Genomic DNA, 18455 nt, shown 5'->3' with positions numbered 1-18455 from the left:
TAACTTATTTTGAACTGCCATATTTCACCTGTGCATGTTTTCATGCAAACACCAACTGTTTTAATTATGAAACATAGTTTTAATTGATCTGTTTATTTTTCAGCTTGTTTCTCGTCCTGATGTTGTTGAAATGCATGACGTCACAGCTCAAGATCCAAGACTTCTTCTTCAATTAAAAGTAAGATTGATGCATGACATCAGCAGCTCATTCTTTCAAGTTTCGACCTATTAGTGGCTTTTTTTTTTTAATTCTTGCGCATGTAATCGTTACACCATAATACTCTCAATTATTTAATACATTAGAATTTTATAGCCAGAAATGACTTTCTATTCAACAGTTAAACAGCTTCCAAATCTCTTTCAAATTTTGAAGAGTCATAAAGTGATTAATTGTTTATTTTTTCAACACTTAAAAAAAAGATTAAAATGGCTGATTTGTTTACAAAGAAATCCAAATGCATTCTAGTCGATTTAATTTTAATTAATTTTTGGTGTTTGTGCAATATAATTCAATTACAAAACAAATGCTTTTTAGGTAAAAAAAAAAAAAACATTGTGTCATGTTGAAATGAGTAAAATTCATAAAATTACAAAAAAAATGATAAAGTAGAAAAATAGTTACAATTTTAAATAGAATTTATCAAATTTTAAAATTTTATCGTATTTGTTAATGTTGAAGAGTTTTTAAAATTCCTGAGGAGGTAACTGCAGGCTATGATTTTGATAAAATATTAAAATCCGCCATTTAAAAATAGAAAATGGCAAATTGTAATTCTCTGTTATTTTGTAAAAAAAAGTTCTAGCAGATCTTCGACTCAATCATTTCTTGTAATTTTTACTGATTTGCATAAGTATGTAAAATTGTTTTTGTTTAAAATGCATTTTTATTTATTGAATTATACTGCACCATCACCTAGTTTTTTGTTTTTATAGGATTTTTAAAATCTTTGTTTTAGTACTTTATATTGTATTTTTTATTGGTCCCCCGACAAAGGGTGGATTGGACCTAGTAATTCACTCCCGTTCATTTGTTCGCACTTTTCTCAATAACCACACCTTGGACTTTTTTTAAATTTTGCACAAACATTAGTCATGATGAAAGTAAATTTTTGCCAGAACAGATTTTCCAGGATAACTCTGGTTGCATCCCCTAGGAGGGATTATAGGGATAAAATTGCCCTAAAATTGTTTGTCCGTTCGCACTTTTCTCAATAACTACGTCTTGAATTAAAAAAATTTTGCACAAACATCAGTTATGATTAAAGTAAATTTTTGCCAGAACAGATTTTCCGGGATAACTCTGGTTGCATCCCCTAGGAGGGATTATAGGGATAAAATTGCCCTAAAATTGTTCGTTCGTTCACACTTTTCTCAATAACCACATCTTGAATTTTAAAAATTTTGCACAAACATTAATAATGGTGAAAGTAAATTTTTCACTCATGGAGGTGGACCTTGCATGCTCTGCTTTTTCATTAAATATTTGATTATAAATAAAATATCTAAGTCATGTAAAAATTTAAAAAACATACAGATGCATAAAATGTGTTCACACAGTTCTTTTAATATAGAAATAAAGATATACACATTCCTCTTATTTTGAATTCTGATTTTCATTCTTCTTTTTTTCAGGCTACAAGAAACACAGTTCCAGTTCCACGTCATTGGTGTTTTAAGAGTAAATACTTGCAGGGTAAAAGGGGTATAGAGAAGCCGCCTTTTGAATTACCAGACTTCATTAAAGCTACAGGAATCATGGAAATGAGAGCAGCATTAGCAGAAAAGGTAAAATGCTCACGAATATATTAGCACCCGTGTGCGAATATGCTCCCAACTCTAAACTCCAATAGTACCATTTTCATTCTTATTTTTTAATTTCCATGATTTTAAATTAAAATTTTTATGGATGTCTGACTCAAACACAGACTCCACAATAATATTGTAAATCTAGTAGATTGTTCTAATTTATGATTACACGAAACCTGACTTTGTCAACATTTGTTTTCCAAAGTTTTTTTTTTTTTTCTTATATATATAGTATATGATACAAAAGACATCTTAAAATATTTAATTTTGGGATTGAATTAAGGGTGCTTATGCACCTAAAAGATTTTAAAAAAAAAAAAGGTATTTTAAATTTTTAAAAATACTATTACAAAATTATGTGTCCTGTTGAAATTAGTAAAAATTTCAAAAATTATTTAAAATAATTGAGTAGAAGATTTGCTAGAACTATTTTTTACAAAAACAAAAAATTCTTATTATCAATCCATTTTCTAATTTGAAATAGCGAAAATTAGGTAAAAACAAGGGAGATAAGCCAGTTTGTCATATGAAATTGGTCACAATAGGCTTAAACTTATAAAACTGCATTATTCGATAAATCTTCTTTTTCCTTGTAATTTTTTCTCTTCCAAATCATTTTTCATCATTTTTGTGATTCTTACTAATTTCAACATGACACATAATTACGTATTAGTATTTTTACTTAAAATGGAATTATAATGTACAAGCACCGAGTTATGCTTGAAAATAAATCAAGTTTTATAATTAGTCGTAATTTGTAATTAACTGAACTTTTCTCTCACTGAGCTATCTATGTATTTCTCTTAGCCTCTCTCACTTTATGTTGATTCAACCATCTAATATTTTTAATGTTTCTGTCAGTATCTAGAGAAAGAGTAACTCCTTTTTTTTTTTCAGTATTGCTTTTTAATTTATTTTGTCATCTAATTTCCATGTGTTTTTCTATATCATAAATACATATTATTTTGCTATTTCATTTCCATATATATTTTTTCTTTATTCATAGAAGTAAAGAGATATATATTTTTATGGGAGAAGAATATATTAAGAGTGTCATAAGTCACGTAAATTGATCAAGTAGTGTTTTTAACTAAGAAAATCAAATTTTATGACTAAGCAAGACATAGCGATTTGATCGTATAAATAAGGAGGAAATAAATAAGGGCATCTCAATTAGGACTATTGAGATCAAAATCAGCCTAGTAATAGATACATTTAGTATTTAAATTGCTAAAAGTCGTAAATTTTTATTTTCTTAGTTTAAAAAAAATTACTTGATCAATTTATGTGATTTACAAATATGACATCTCCATTTTTGTAATGAGTACTGCATCATAAAGATATATGAATGCGTTTGTTTAAAATAAATAAATAAATTTCCAACAAAAATAAACTGTTATATATTAATTTATTAGAATCCTTCGAGATGAGTAATTTGTACATTTATTTGTTTGTTTGCGGACTGTTATCCTCAAGGATTGACAGTCTGTAATAAATAAATATACAAATTACTCATCGCAAAGGATTAAAAAAAAATAATATATAATACCATTCAGTATGAACATAATGATGGAAGACCAGCTAAGAATGATAACATGGATTTATAAGACCAAAAAATCCAACTTTGATCACCCTTCAGGGTCCATGGTGCAGTGGATAGTGGTGTTAAATCATTACGGTTCCAGGTAAACATTGTCTGAAGATAGCAGTTTCAATCCTACCCAAAGCAGGCCAGAGGATTAGTTGGACAAAACATGCTGAGACAACAACAACTATGGAAGGCAGTAATTACTGGGGATGCAGTTACAAGACTCAGCATTCTTGTCCCGTCATGGTTAACCACCTGAAGAAGGCCAGAGAATAAGTTGGCCGAAACGTGGTGAAACAACAACTATTAAGATGAGGATAACAGTTCACAGAGAAATAAGTAAATAAAAATAAAGTGGTTAGTGTTGAGATAAGCAAGCAAACTTAAAAATATTAAAAAAATTTTTAAAGTTCATTGACTCCTATATTCCAACTCAGTTTTCTGAGTCTTAATTGTGGATTTATCTATCTCATATATATTTTTGTTTTTTTAATATCTATAATAACTTATGTTCTTTATGCAATATTCTTAACTCAACAAATATGTTTGTTTTTTATTTTTTTCATTCAAATAAAGTTTTGCATTCGAATTCAGTTATATGCAGTATATTATTTTTGTATACTGATTTTGATTCATACTTTCTATAAACCATTATCATAGTTTATGTCTCTAAAATCTATGAACAAAAAAATTAATATAAATTTTTACAATATGATAAAATAATATAAGATTCTGGGACATATTTTTTTTAAAGGCAACTCTTTTCCTTTTTTTTTTTTTTTAAATAATATTTTCCTATATTTCATGTTTCACAAACTGTTATACACATTATATTCTTTTTTGATAAAAATTATTTTAGCAATATTTTTTATAAAGATATTACTATGTTTAAAATGCAATAAAAGTGTTAAGATTTAAAAAAAAATGATTGTTATTAAATTTTTCAGGAAGACCAGAAAACCCTGAAAGCTAAAATGAGGGAAAGAGTACGACCCAAACTTGGCAAGATCGACATTGATTACCAAAAACTCCATGATGCATTCTTTAGATGGCAAACGAAACCAAAACTGACCATTCATGGAGATTTGTATTATGAAGTAAGTTTGCAAGTATATTTTTCTTCATCTCGGTAACAAAAGGTTTTCTTAATTTTCTGACTAACGATATGGATTTAGGCATGTTCAATTGCAGATAACCTAATAATCATCTCTGAACGCATGTACCATGCACTGAACAAGGCAGGTGAAGCTAAGATCGTAACCCTTGATATCTCAAAGTTTAGCATGAAGGTCTTCTCATAAAAATTAATTTGTATGGTATTACTGGATGAATATTTAATATAATCGGATCTTTTTTAGCCAAAAGAATGATCTAGGTCATCCGAGATGGCTGTACATCTAAAGAATATGACAGTAATATTGGTGTACCCCAGGGGGCAATTGCCCTGTAAGCAGGGCTAAGAATTTATTAACTGCAACCCCCCATGCAAAGAGATAAAACCTTCCTGAAAATGGAGCTACCTGTAGACTGTAGGTGGTGACCTGTGATGCCATTAGGATGGGAGTTTGGTGGTTGAGCAGTCCGTAGTCTGGTTGCATAAATAGTTGTATCGGTTATAACACTCTATTTCGGCCCTTACTTTGGCCAGACAGGTAATCGAAGAAGACTGTTCCAATCAATTAGTTGGTCATATTATGCTCTAGTATCAACAAGTTTGTCTCCATCTGTATAATTTAATCTTCTAAAAATCATAACCTTATTTTTCTTTTTTATTTTCCTTCTAAGTAGCTGCTAAAAGGTGGTGTTTGAGAGTCGATCGTGTTGAGAACAAAAAAGATTACCAATGCTGAAGAGTAATTTTCCCACAATGTCACTTTTAAGATTTCCTTTTAAGAGTATTGTTTTCTAAGAATATAAAATAATTATCCTACCTATAGGATTCCATTTAACAACTTTATTTGGTATCAAATAATGATATATTCCGTAAAATTAATTAAATTGAACCTTTATTTTACCTGATGCAATTGTGAGATGAATGTATTTGCTGATGACATGATGCCCTATTCTCAACATGTGGGTAAAACGAATATACACATATGCAAAGCAATGTTTGAATTTTTAGTTTGAAAATTGATTTCAGTGGAGTTTCAAGGTTCGCATAACACGCTCTCTTTCAACTCTTCATTTGTTCCTTTTAGCCCTTCTGTTATGCATCTTGCATAAACTTTGCATTATTCACACGTGATCGTCAAATACAAACACGACCTCGCCATTTTAGCCCTTCTTTTTTTCTTTCCTTAAGCGAATGAACACGACACCAACACTAGTCAGATACGCTGCTATGATTTTCATTACACTCCTCCCTTAATATCATGATCGCAATCAGGGCGGAGAAGTAGTATCCATCATTGTCAGGTACTTCTTTAAGGAGGAATGACATGGACCTCACTCTCATGCATATATTCGTCTGCGGGTCGACTTTCAATAGACACCTCATCACTTGAGAGATTATTAGCATCACAATCACTGTCAAGCGGATCTGAATTCAGATAGATTAGCCGCTCACTATCCTCAGAATCACTTTCGTCACTTGATAAGCGCATCCGTATTACTGGTCGAAGATCTTTAATGTATCGAGGTACCTCATCAACTTTTACAAACTGCAGGCTGATCACTTCAATAACGCGACCCATGTTATATTTTCTTGTGCACCTGCCACATGGATTTTTAACTCAAACAAAGTCTTCTCTTTTATATTTCCATTCGGTCATTTCTGGTTTGGGCACAGTCGATGATAGAAAATTCTCACCATTGTGGTGGGTTATGTCCATCACTAATCTGCTTCAGTTATTCTTCAGGCTGAGTTTTCCTTTTTTCCAGTGAACAGGTGCTGGATCTATTGATCGACACGTTTTGCAGCCTTTCACAACAGATTTAGCAGTCTTTTTGGATACGTGTGGATTCCTAACCATTGCCTGATGAGCGTCTCATCAGCTACTCTCGTATCCACACACCATGCACTCTTGCTCATCTACACATACTTTCATGGAGGGGAGCTTCTTAGATTCAGTTGGTCAAGGAGAAGACTAATACTAATGCCTTGTCTCCTTCGGCGTTTACCTGGCACTGTGATTCTATATGTCCAGGATCACTACATTTAAAGCAACGTATCTCTGTGCATCCGACTGTCCGGCCTCTCTTGGCGATTCTGTAAGCACTCCTTTGCTCAGTGGTTGGGACCACCACACTTGTAGCAAGCAAATTCTCTACTGTCATTGTGCACTTTTGATTCTGACGGTGTTTGTCTGGCGGAGGTGACAGCAACCAATTCTGCAGGGCCTTCATTGTCAGTCATGACGGCTCTCTTTTGGGTCAACGGTTGTTCCATACTCATCATTTTGATTCTGAATGAAGCATATAATATATGTCTGACATGTTGCAGTAATCTAGAAACGAATGCGCACGTTAACCAACATTCGGGCAATGATCGCCCAAATAACGGGGCCAGGCATCGTAGTTCAGCAAAAAAACTCATCCACTGTCTCATCAGGGTGAAGTTGTTGAGTGACAAACTGGTTATATGCATCAGTAGCATACGTAATTATAAGGGTTTGCTTGATCTGTTCTGTATCTGCTTTCTGCTCCATACTAAATTGCCTGTATATGGCCAGAACTCCATTTTGTAATCTCAATTACAGGACGCACTCAACATTTTTCATAGTGCAAAGTTCCACATATTTGATCCACTCAATAATGGGCATATCAGCTGCAGCACCCATAAATTCCGGAATCAGCTGAACATCAAAAATCTTGCCCTCGTTGCCGAAAGGTAATATACAGCCAAAATATATCTAGTTTGAAAATTGATTTCAGTGGAGTTTAAAAGTTTTCTGTCCCGCCTACAATCTTTTAACACACGTCCATTCACATAACATGTTCTCTTTCAACTCCCTGGTCGTTCCTTTTACCCTTTCTTTTATGCATTTTGCATAAACAAATTTGCATAGAGTTTTTGTTACTCATATGTGATTGTGAAATACAAAAGCGACGTCGCCATTTTAGCTTTTTTTTTTCCCCCCTTAAGCAAATGAACACAACACCCACGCTAGTCAGGTAAGCTACAATTTTCCCTACAGAATCCTTAGAAAATGACCTTTAGTTTGTAGCGGAATTGGCACCCTACCTGAGAGCCTAGTATTTAAAATCCTCTGCTTAACATTCAAAAGTAACATAGAACAAATACATAGATATTGCCAAGGTTGCTGCAAAGAAGGTAGGCTTTCTCTATTGTGCTAGAAAGCTTCTCACGCCTGCTAGTGTTCTGTATCTCTACAAAGCCACCATTCCTCCATGCATGGAATTTTGTTGTTACATCTGAGCTGGTGCTTCAACCATTAATCTTTCCATCTTGAGAATCATCTAAACAGAAGTTTAGTTCTTGCACTGTCAACCACGCCTCCTGTTCCATAATCGCAATATTGTATTCCTGTACTTGTTTTAGAAGTACTTTAATGGAATGTACTTTTGACAAACTTGTAGAACTAGTACTCCCATCACCATAAATTCCTTCAACCAACCTAACAATCAGCAAAATCCCACCCTTCACTGTTGAGGTACTCAGAAGGCTTTCTACTCTAATAACTTCTTTGCTAGCCTTTGAAATTTCTTCCTTGCTCCCTATTTCCCTGACTGTACCAACATGCAGAAATTTAAATTTAATGTGGACAAGCTTTTGGTATTTGGTAGCACAAATTTCTCTAAGAACATCACTGATAAAGCATTTAGCATACTAAACTGGTGAAACTGCCAAGCAAATATACCCAATGAACTAAGGGCAAGAGAGATCCAAACAATTGCACTTAACAGGACTGTTAGAATCCTAAAAAGATCTCTTGGCTAGAGTTTCTGTAACCAGTGAATGTTTAATATCCAGTAGAATGCTCAATACTAAGCAAAGATAAACAGAAAAGAAAATTTTTAAAAAGCATATAAAACTTTGAGATTCAGTGACTGTTCTCCATAATTTCAACTTCTCCATAACTTCAGCATTGTAGTTATCTTTTGTTCTATTTATAAAATCTTGAATTTAATTTTGTTTGCGTTTTATTTCAGGGTAAAGAATTTGAGACTCGATTAAAAGAAAAGAAACCTGGTAACTTATCTGATGAGTTAAGAACTGCCCTTGGTATGCCAGTTGGACCAGTAAGTTATTCTTTTTTTTTTTCCCCCCAAATGCAAAAGCATTATCTTATACTTCAATATATAAAACTGTGACATTGTGTCTGTGCACCATCAGGCTCTTTTCCTGCATCATAGGGTGAAGTGAAATGTTTTTTTTTTTTTCAAGGTGATCTTCAGCCTTTGGTGACACAAGAAAAAACAAAAAACAGGCTGTAATTGTCCGATGGCAACAGGCCAACATATCTAGTGGTTAGTGTATAAAACTATTCTTAAAGTTAACTGTTATTACTATTATAATAAATGTGGGCAAATCAAGTTATCTTTTATCTACCTCCCTTTCCCATTAGCTAACTAGATAAACAAAGTTCCTTGATCACTTCTGTAGAATCTCTGTGTTTGGGGTATTTTATTTAAATTCATAGAAAGAGAGTGCCTCACCTGCCTAAAGTACCTCGGCTTGGATTTTTTTAATTATTATTTTTAACCAAATACATTGATAGAAACTTAATACAATATTTATTTTGGTACTTGTACAGTTTAGTCAAGACATTAAAAAATGAAAATATCGAAAAAAAAGTTTAAATTGTACGTATCCATTATGGAACGAAGTTCACCGAAAAAAAATTTCCCTTAATTTCATCAAGTAGTTTTTTTTTTTTTTTACAGCGAAAAAACAATTTGTTATGATACCGAGCAAAATGTTCGATGTTTAGGAAAAAAAGCTAGTATTAAAGATGGGAAGGGGGTGTTAGTGCTTTAACTGAAGTTATCTCCCTTTGGCATTTCTAAAATTCAAACAAAATTTATTTTTTAATCCAAGATGACCGCCTTCAACGCGCTCTCATAAAAACGTGTTTTTCCGCTGTAAAAAAAAACTACTTGATAAAATTAAATGAAATTTTTTTTTGGAGAACTTCATTCTATAACGGATACATACAATTTAAACTTTTTTCGGTATTTTCATTTTTTAATGTCTTGACTAAACTGTACAAGTACCTTTATTTTTATAGAAATCGTCCCTAGACAAGGTATAAAGCCACTTGATGTAAGGAGCTAAAAAAACATACTTCTTCAAAAGCAATAAGTGTGAGATGGATAAATTTTTATCCAGAAAACGGCAATTCTTCCCCCTTTGTCAGAAACATCGCTGATGGAATGTGAGTCCTAAATGACAAAATAAGGAAAGCAATAGTTCCTAGAATATGTTGGAGACAAAAAGGTTGTTCCCATGAGAAATTTCATCTCCTGTTTCTCTTTGGCAATATATATTTCATTTTTTTAAATTCCAACTGGGTCAACCCCAATGTTTTACTCAACTTTTGAATTATCTACAAAAAGTTGCAAATAGAAACACTTTCTTTGCTTGTAAGTCATCTTTACAATAAAAACATAACTTAATCTTTTGGAACAAAATGATTTTGTTGATAACAAACATTTTTTTTTTTTTTACATGGTAGTCACCACTTATCAAGGCCTGGAAGCCACTCAGAGATAAGGGTTATTGCGTGTACAGTAATCAATGGGATAATATCGTAGTAATCGTTAGTAATGGAGATTTGATAAAGTGTCTTTCTTACTTAAGGGGGCGGTTTTTCAGGAATTTGTTTATGTTGGACTTGAAGACATCCAAGTTGTAGTCAGGTAGGAAACAGGCAAACGGAAGAGAGTTCCACAGGCGTGCACTTCTAAGAAAGAATCTACATTTTGATTTAGGCACAGATAAAGAATGGGGAAAATTAATGACAGTTTTTTAAATTGTAAACTTTCATTTCATTGTTTCCTTTTTAATTCTTTTGAAGTTTCATCTATTATTATTATTATTATTATTTATTCACTATGAGTTCTCACATGAGTCATTATCAGTGATTGTTCACTGGAAACAACGGTTAGCGTTTCCTGGAGTTTGAATGATAAGTTTCCCCAAATTTCCAATACTCCCTGTTTCTTTATATAACCATAGCATATCACTTTGTATTTTCGCAACAGCTGTGTATCAGAGAGAAATCTGATAACAACCATGTTTTCTCTGGAATTTCAGTGGCAATAAACTTCCATGATTCCAGAATGTTATTATTTACTCACTAAGAGTTTTCACAAAAGTCAGTATCAGTTATTGTTCCTTCCCTGAAGTCTAAGTGATAACTCTCCTCAGATTTTCAGCCCCTCTTACTTCTTTCGACAACCATTGTAAATCTGTTTGCCTTATTGCTACAGCCATTTACCATTGTTTTCTTGCTGATAACAGTTGTTCTCTCTGGAATTTGAGTGACAATAGGCCTTCCCAAGATTCCAGTACTCTCCACATTTTTCCAGTGGAAGTCTGGGTGATATTCTTCCTTCTTTGTCTTTCCATCCTTCTTGATCCATTACAGCCATTTTGTGTGGTACATATCAGTGCTGGTGCACCACATTTTTATTATTGTTATAATTATATTATTATTATTATTATTATTATTATTATTATTATTATTATACCATGATGTAAGAAAAAAAGTCATATTGAAATGTAAGAAAAATAAAGGTACTTACACATTGTATTGCTTCGTGATTTCTACAAAGTGAGCTCAAACTTGCTCAACAGCTGATGGAAATAAATGGAAATGGATGGCTGAGCATTCCTCAGTTTTTAAAACGCTACAAAAATAAATGTTTATGGCGCCCTTTATGCTCTAACCATAACCTATTTGTTCCAATTTATGAAAAACTGACAGCAAATTGATACCTAAACTTGTGATTGGCCTTTTCTACTTATTGACATCAGCTGCCGGGTGAACCCGAATAACTTTTGGAAATTGCGGATCATACAATGCATAAGCACCAAAATAAGTTTTTTTTTAAACTTCAATTGCAACACAAAAGAATTCTAAATAGTCAATTTAGTTTCCATGTATTTGTTTGTTACTATTAAAACGATACATTAACTGCTGCATCCGTTGTTAAAATCATTATCTATTGTTTCTCAAACATTCCCATCTCCTTTTACTATTATTTTTAGTAAATTTAGATTTTCTTTAAGTCCTCCCCATAAATGCAACAATGCATAAATGGAATTGATAAATAAATGAAAATGTATTTCTGATTATTTTTTATGTAAGTTAATTACTTTTCAAATGCAAATATTATATGTTATTCTACAAACGAATCCCCCTCCTACTGAATTTTAAATTATGAACAAAAAAAAAAGGGGGGATTTTCTCGTTCTTACATAAGAAAAATGGGCGCTTGTCCAGAATCCTTCTCCCAAATTAAAAAACAAAAATCAAGAAAATTCTGTATGATTTAAAACAAAGAAAATAATTTTTAAGCAAATTTAAGTTTTTCCAATGTCCCATTCTCCACATGTTAAGAATGACATTCTAAAATCTTGATTTTGGAGTTATCTCCCTTTTTTCTTCAGAATGTTTTCAAGATGGTATTGCAATATTATTGCTGTTTGTTTAGACAAAAAATTTGATTTTCTTTAATTTTTAAATTAAACAACTTAATCAATTTACATGATTTTTGGAATACAATATTTTTCTTTCAGTCATGAATATGTACATCATACAGAATTTTCTTTATTTTTTGTTTTTTTTAATATGGAGGGAATTTTGGACAAACACTAAAAAAATTGAATTTTACATTTCTGTTTCATTGGCTGTATCGAAATGTTATAAGCGAAACATTTATCATTTTCTTTGTCACGCCATTTTTTGAATTAAATCTACATACTCTATCTTTGTGGGGTTATTAATGTTTACACTTGTTGTTGGGACTAGGGTGACATAACAGATACCAATACAAACTGGAAGCGGTTCAACCAAATTTAAATCAGGTCGGATCTATGTCATTAATTTATACAGTTGTCACATTGGGAAAGATATGAACTTGCCTCTTCCGCCTTGCTATGAAGGCAAAATAACAATTTGTGTTCAATAAATTGTTTACAATAAATAAAACTGAATGAGTTTATATGCTGTTATGCATAAAAACGATTGTTGTCCTAGCAGCAGTGTTTTTCTGTAATTTATTTATTTATTTTTATTTTTATTTTTCAGAATTCAGAGAAGGTTCCTCCCCCATGGCTGATTGCTATGCAGCGATATGGACCGCCTCCATCCTACCCTAATTTGAAAATTCCAGGTTTAAATGCCCCAATTCCAGAAGTAAGCATCACTCTTAATTTGTATACAATATCATTCTTTCCAAAAGTACTAGTTTCTCATAATCTCTATCCTATGTTATGTCACTTTTATAAACCAGAACTGTCTTTTATTTCATTTTTTTTTTTTTTTATTTATTAACGAGTTATCATTCATCAAGGCTAAAAGCCACTCAAGGATAGGGCTTAATGGGATAGATAAATTGTCAGACAACATTAATGATGCATTGATTTACTTTGTCACTTCTAGAAAAATCAGGCAAAACTAGTTAATAAAGTTTGACAGCCATTTCGGTAGATAATTGCTTCAATATTACTAAAAAGTTTTGATGGTCAATAAAAGAAAAAATCCATTAATAAATTAACGAGTGCAAATTTCTAAATAGTTTTTTTTATTTATCTAAAAAATTTTATTTTTTAATTGTTTTTCATTTATTTGTATTAGTTATTATGCTAATTATTTTATTTTACCTTTTTGGTTTTGGTTTTTTCTTTCATTTTTCTTCTTTCTCTCAAGTACAATACAAAATTGACTTAGGCACAGTGCTTACCCCGAAATCCATCTTTCCCATCGTCTTTCTGTTTTTTCTTCTGTATACCAAACTATCCGACCTTATTAACTACTTCAAATACTATTTATCTCAACTCAGTACTGTGTTACAATTTAGCTTTAGGAGGAGTGTAGAGACACCTCCCAAGTTGACATTGCTCCCAAGTTCATTCTGGCCCAGAGTCGTAGTATCTTTCAAGGTCCAAGCTAAGTAAAAAAAAATCTACTCTTTACAGAAAACATATTAATGTGAAAAAAAAAAATATATATATATATATATATGTTTACAGTATGAATAAATATTGGAAGATTTTAAGAATTTAAAGGAAGATTTTTTTTTTTTACTAAAGTAACTGTGTTACCCTAAATGTTTGCTGTCCTGTTTATTATTTATTTATTTATTACTAAACGTTTCCGTTGCTAAATCGTTCTCTTGTATGTTTTCTTTTTACGATTGCTTTTACTTTTACGGGTCTGTGTGTTCTTATTAACATGTGTGTGTATGGGTGTGTGTTCTTATCCTTACACCGTTTCTTGCTTTGAAAGTCTTCGAGACGTGTACGTGCAAATGTATAATGCGTACATACCTGGTTGCCTTGGCCAGCGGATGATATCTTCTGGTCGCTGGTCTGCCATCTCATTGGGAAGTGGTCACTGCAGACAGATTCATTAATGACAACAAGATGGACTGAAGCTTCAATCTTTTATTAAAGGCAAGCCTATCATCTCGAACCCTGGTTGTCGGAGAACCGAATCTCTGATCTGCATTCCTCTGCTGCCTAAACCGACTCTCAGCCCATGTGGTCCTCAACTGGAAGCCTACGACCACAATTCCCGTGTCACCCTTAATTTCCGGTGTATTCTCTCTAGGTTGATACCTGTCAAACCTAACCTTTTGTGACCCTGCCAACTCGCTGATGGGAAATGAAAATATACTTACATAACTTTCTATTTCTAAAACTACCTATATAGCAATTAAGCTGGGATTCCCAATACTACAACTGAATTCGGTATTAAATTATTTGAAAAAGGATTGATATGCCATAGAATGAACCAACCATCCCATCTTTTAACTGGGAGGACAATAGTAGAACAATATAATAATGATAGTTTTACATTCATATTTAATTCTTCTATAGGATTCACACAGGTTTGAAAAGGTCTTGTATTTTGAACTTTGTCTTTTATTATTTGGAAAATGTCTTGAAAAGCGCTTGAAAATCGTATCCTTGATGTCCAGTGAAAATTTGTGTCTAAATATTTTAAATAAAATCGAAATATTAAAATATTTTTTAAATATTAAAAATAAAATCGAAAAAAATACTATTAAAATATTTTTTAAACATTTAAAATAAAATCGAAAAAAATGCTATTAATATTTTTTAAATATTAAAAATAAAATAAAAATACATTCTTCTGAAATTGCATTATATTATTTCAGGTATTGTCAATGCAAGAGTTACGCCCCTTTATCATGAAACTATGATGTTATTCATATACTTTACAGATGTAGCCAAAGTGAAATTCAAAATTGAAATAAATACTATTAAAATATTTTTTAAACATTAATTACAATATTATTACTTTTTTGGTTTATTATATCATTTGTTTTATATGTCAGATTTTGTATGGAGAAAAGCTTGAAAATGAATATTGAAAATCTGTATTAACCCTATTTCATTTCTTTCTTTTCAGTCATGTTCATTTGGTTATCATGCTGGTGGCTGGGGTAAACCCCCAGTTGATGAAGCCGGCAAACCTTTGTATGGAGATGTCTTTGGCACACAAAGTGGGGAATTCCAGGTAAAAACTTAACCTTAAATTGTTTTAATGATACATCATCCTTTTGGTCATTTAGTGCCCAAACAGATCTCTAAAAAAAAAAATACACCTGTCAAAAAAATTGAGTGTAAACATAAACAAACCTATATTTCTATTTTACTCACAACAGAAGGGAAGTGTGTGGAGGTTAATTCATTTCACAAAAGTATTCTTAATTTTTATCTTCACATATGAATTAAACAGTATTAATACTGTGGTGATATTCCTTGTTGTTTATAATGGACTATCCAAATCCTCTGTTTTGTAATTAGTTCTATTATCTTTGATTTTAATAAACAGAGAGTGACTGGAGCTAGAGTGATAGTAAGTGTATGAAATAAGAGCAGGAAGGTTGGGGCAAATGCATATATAGTGAGAGAAGGTGAGAGTAATAGACAGAAAAATAGACAGAGGAAATGAGTGGCTTGGTGAGTAATTTGCAAATTATGGTTAATTAAAACAATTAAAGTAGATTTTTTTTTGAATATATCTTAATCTCCAAACCAAGAGATATTTTTAACATGTATGTAAACATGTCTAGGACAAAAAGATCTTATATAAACAAACATTGATTAACTCAACTTTAGTATAGTCTATAATATAAAGGGCAGTTGTATGTGTGTATGTTTCTATGTCTGGCTAATCATGTTGGCACACTGGTTCTTGTCAGCTCATTGAAGTTAAGCAACATTGAGCCTGGCTCGTACCAGATGAGTGGTCATTTGGGAATACTAGGTGCTGTATGTCCTCTCCGCTTATCTCAACATTGTTTGTAGTCGTCCTGAACCTCCACTTGCCACTGGTATTTAACAATGCCGACTCGGGAGAGGTATGATTGGAGATTGCGCAACTCTTGCCACAAACAAAAAAAAATCCCTGCGCAGGCACCCTTACTGTGGGTATGCATAGTCTGTTAATACTGAAGGAAGCTGCCATTCTGGCTCTGGCTAAAAGTAATAAAAGACAAAACAAATGTCCACAAAGTTGGTATTTTCTTAATTGGTTTTGCCTCAGATGAATAATGTCCAAAATTTAGGAAAAATATTTATTCTTTGACCCTAAACTGACACAAATTTTGTCAGTTGAAGAGTCGATTTTCCCAACAGATTATATACTAAGTAACTGATTCTTTAATCAAGGAGTTAATTCTCTTATACCGACTCATTCCTTGAGAAATCTATTTTTTTTTTAAAAAAAGTATTGTCTGCATGTATATGTCCAGAGAGAGGAGTGAGCTGAGCAGAGAAGAAAGAGGGTGTGGTGAAAAGGAATGTGAAATCGGAGGAGGGGTAAAGAGAGAAAGATATAGAAGTTTTAATAAAAATATGTTATACTTTTGCCCTGGACAACGCCAAGTAGTCCTGCTAGTAATAGATATGGGTGTTTGGGATAAATGATACTTTTTGGAACGGAAAGATAGAAAAAGAAAAATGGTCAGTTCGGAAGCTTAACTCATTGTTCTAGGGGAGATAACTCTATTTTACTAAGAATTGTAAGAAAAGGCCTTTTTTTTTATTTCATTTAATGTAACAAATTTTTATAACATTAATAACAAAAAATGTTCAAGTTACGATATTGTAATTTTTCTTAAACAAAGCATTCAAGTAATAGCAATAAAAAAATGAGTTTTGTTTTCATCTGCTTTAATAAAATACTTACCTCCCTTAAAACAATTAGTTTAGCTTCTGAATTGCCAGAAAAAAATGTCATGTCTTAGTAGAAGACTAAAAGAAATATGTTATCTTTTTTAGACTCCTGTTCCTGAAGAAGAGATAGACAAAACACATTGGGGTGAATTAGAATCAGAGTCTGAGTCTGAAGAATCCGAAGAGGAATCGTCTGAAGAAGAGCCTGATACGACAGGATTAATTACGCCTGGTGCAGAAGGGTAAGTAATTAATGTGATCCTCAATATCATATAAGTGAAAAAAAAAAAAAAAAAAATTTTTTTTTATAAGCAGATTTTATTTGAACATTCCTCAATGAAAATCTGTGAAATGTTTTGTAGATTTGACCCTTGAATGTTCTTTAGGCATGTCCATCCATCCATAGGCCATCCATTACTTTGTAGATACTTTTGTAGTGAGGAGTTTTTTTTTTGGGGGGGGGGGGCTCCACGCCCATCTTTAGGCATATAAGATTCTTTTAAAATCTCCTCCCACCCATATAGATTTTTTTACTTTTTGGTTGAAGCAAATGGGCTAAAAGTTAAGTGACCAGTGTTTTAATCATTTAATAAAATATTTTATAACATTATTTGGTTTTCTAAAATTTTCTAATTATTGTCTGTTAGTTTAGATATTTAACAGTTTTTAAATTTCTTTTGTAAAAGCATAATAATGAAACAATAATGATTAATATCAATTATTAGCAAGGATACCCAACGTTGTTCAGGATTGAATGACGAGAATTAGTGTCTGTTTTCAGTATTCTGATACCATGTTATGTTTTTTTTTTGTTTTTTTTTTTTGTTTTTTTTTTTTTTGTTTTTTTTTACTAAGTGAATATTCCACCTCCAAATATATTCAAGAGAAACCAAAATTTTGTTAAAACTCTTAATGTCTTATACACATGGTTTAACTTTCATTAAAATCAAATGAAGATATTTTGAAATTTTAAAGGGAGTTCTGCCGTCCTGAGTCATGTATAGATTCGACACATAGAGGGTAACATAGAAATTTAAGAACTATTTCATTATCCTCCCTGAGGAATCTCATTTATATGATAGAAATTTCATCAAAGTAGGGTATACTTTTAAAGGAGGTTAAGGCTCTCTTAGCTAATTTGGTTATGGGAGCACTTAGAAATTCAAGCTTACTTTCATTTTCTTTCCAAGAAAATTTTATACATATGATTTGAATTTCATAAAAATAGAATAAATTTGAAGTTTTAAGGAGTCATGTCCTCATAGCCCCTTTAGGGTGCACTTAAAGATTTGAGAATACTTTCATTGTCTTCCCTGGTAAATTTTACATAAGAATACACTTTTAGATTTTATGTAAGATTTTCTAACTTTTCTTTCTATAGGGAACACAGAAATACATATATATACAGTAGAACCCCCTGCCTGTACAAAAAAAGTCTGAAAATTTATTGAAGACACCTTGTTATATATATATATATATATATATATATATATATATATATATATATATATATATATATATATATATATATATATATACAGTAGAACCTCGGAATATGGCATTAAAAATTAGTAACAAAATATTAGTACAGTATATCATACACATATATAATCAAATAACATTATAAATAACACACTGTAAGACCGAGCAAATACCGTAACCATGGGCCGGAAAAACATTGTATTCCACATCGTAACCTGAAAAAAATGTAACCTAGGGCCA

General features: G+C 31.8%; 1 protein-coding gene across 2 annotated transcripts in view; it reads left to right on the top strand.

The window, feature by feature from the left end:
- The window catches only part of LOC145243385 (splicing factor 3B subunit 2-like), a 56640-nt gene that overhangs the window by 32773 nt on the left and 5412 nt on the right, over positions 1–18455 (top strand). For both annotated transcript variants that reach the window (XM_080106219.1, XM_080106218.1), the window contains exons 12-18: positions 104–178; positions 1633–1785; positions 4342–4491; positions 8507–8596; positions 12613–12720; positions 14962–15069; positions 16839–16975. In XM_080106219.1, coding sequence (XP_079962345.1) covers positions 104–178; positions 1633–1785; positions 4342–4491; positions 8507–8596; positions 12613–12720; positions 14962–15069; positions 16839–16975 — 821 coding nt within the window. The remainder of the gene's footprint in view (positions 1–103; positions 179–1632; positions 1786–4341; positions 4492–8506; positions 8597–12612; positions 12721–14961; positions 15070–16838; positions 16976–18455) is intronic.

The sequence above is a fragment of the Euprymna scolopes genome, chromosome 22, assembly GCF_053919585.1.
Source record: "Euprymna scolopes isolate OS-2025 chromosome 22, ASM5391958v1, whole genome shotgun sequence".
Taxonomy (NCBI): domain Eukaryota; kingdom Metazoa; phylum Mollusca; class Cephalopoda; order Sepiida; family Sepiolidae; genus Euprymna; species Euprymna scolopes.
Note: the sequence above shows the minus strand (reverse complement) of the source record. Positions and strands in the feature narration are given on the sequence as shown.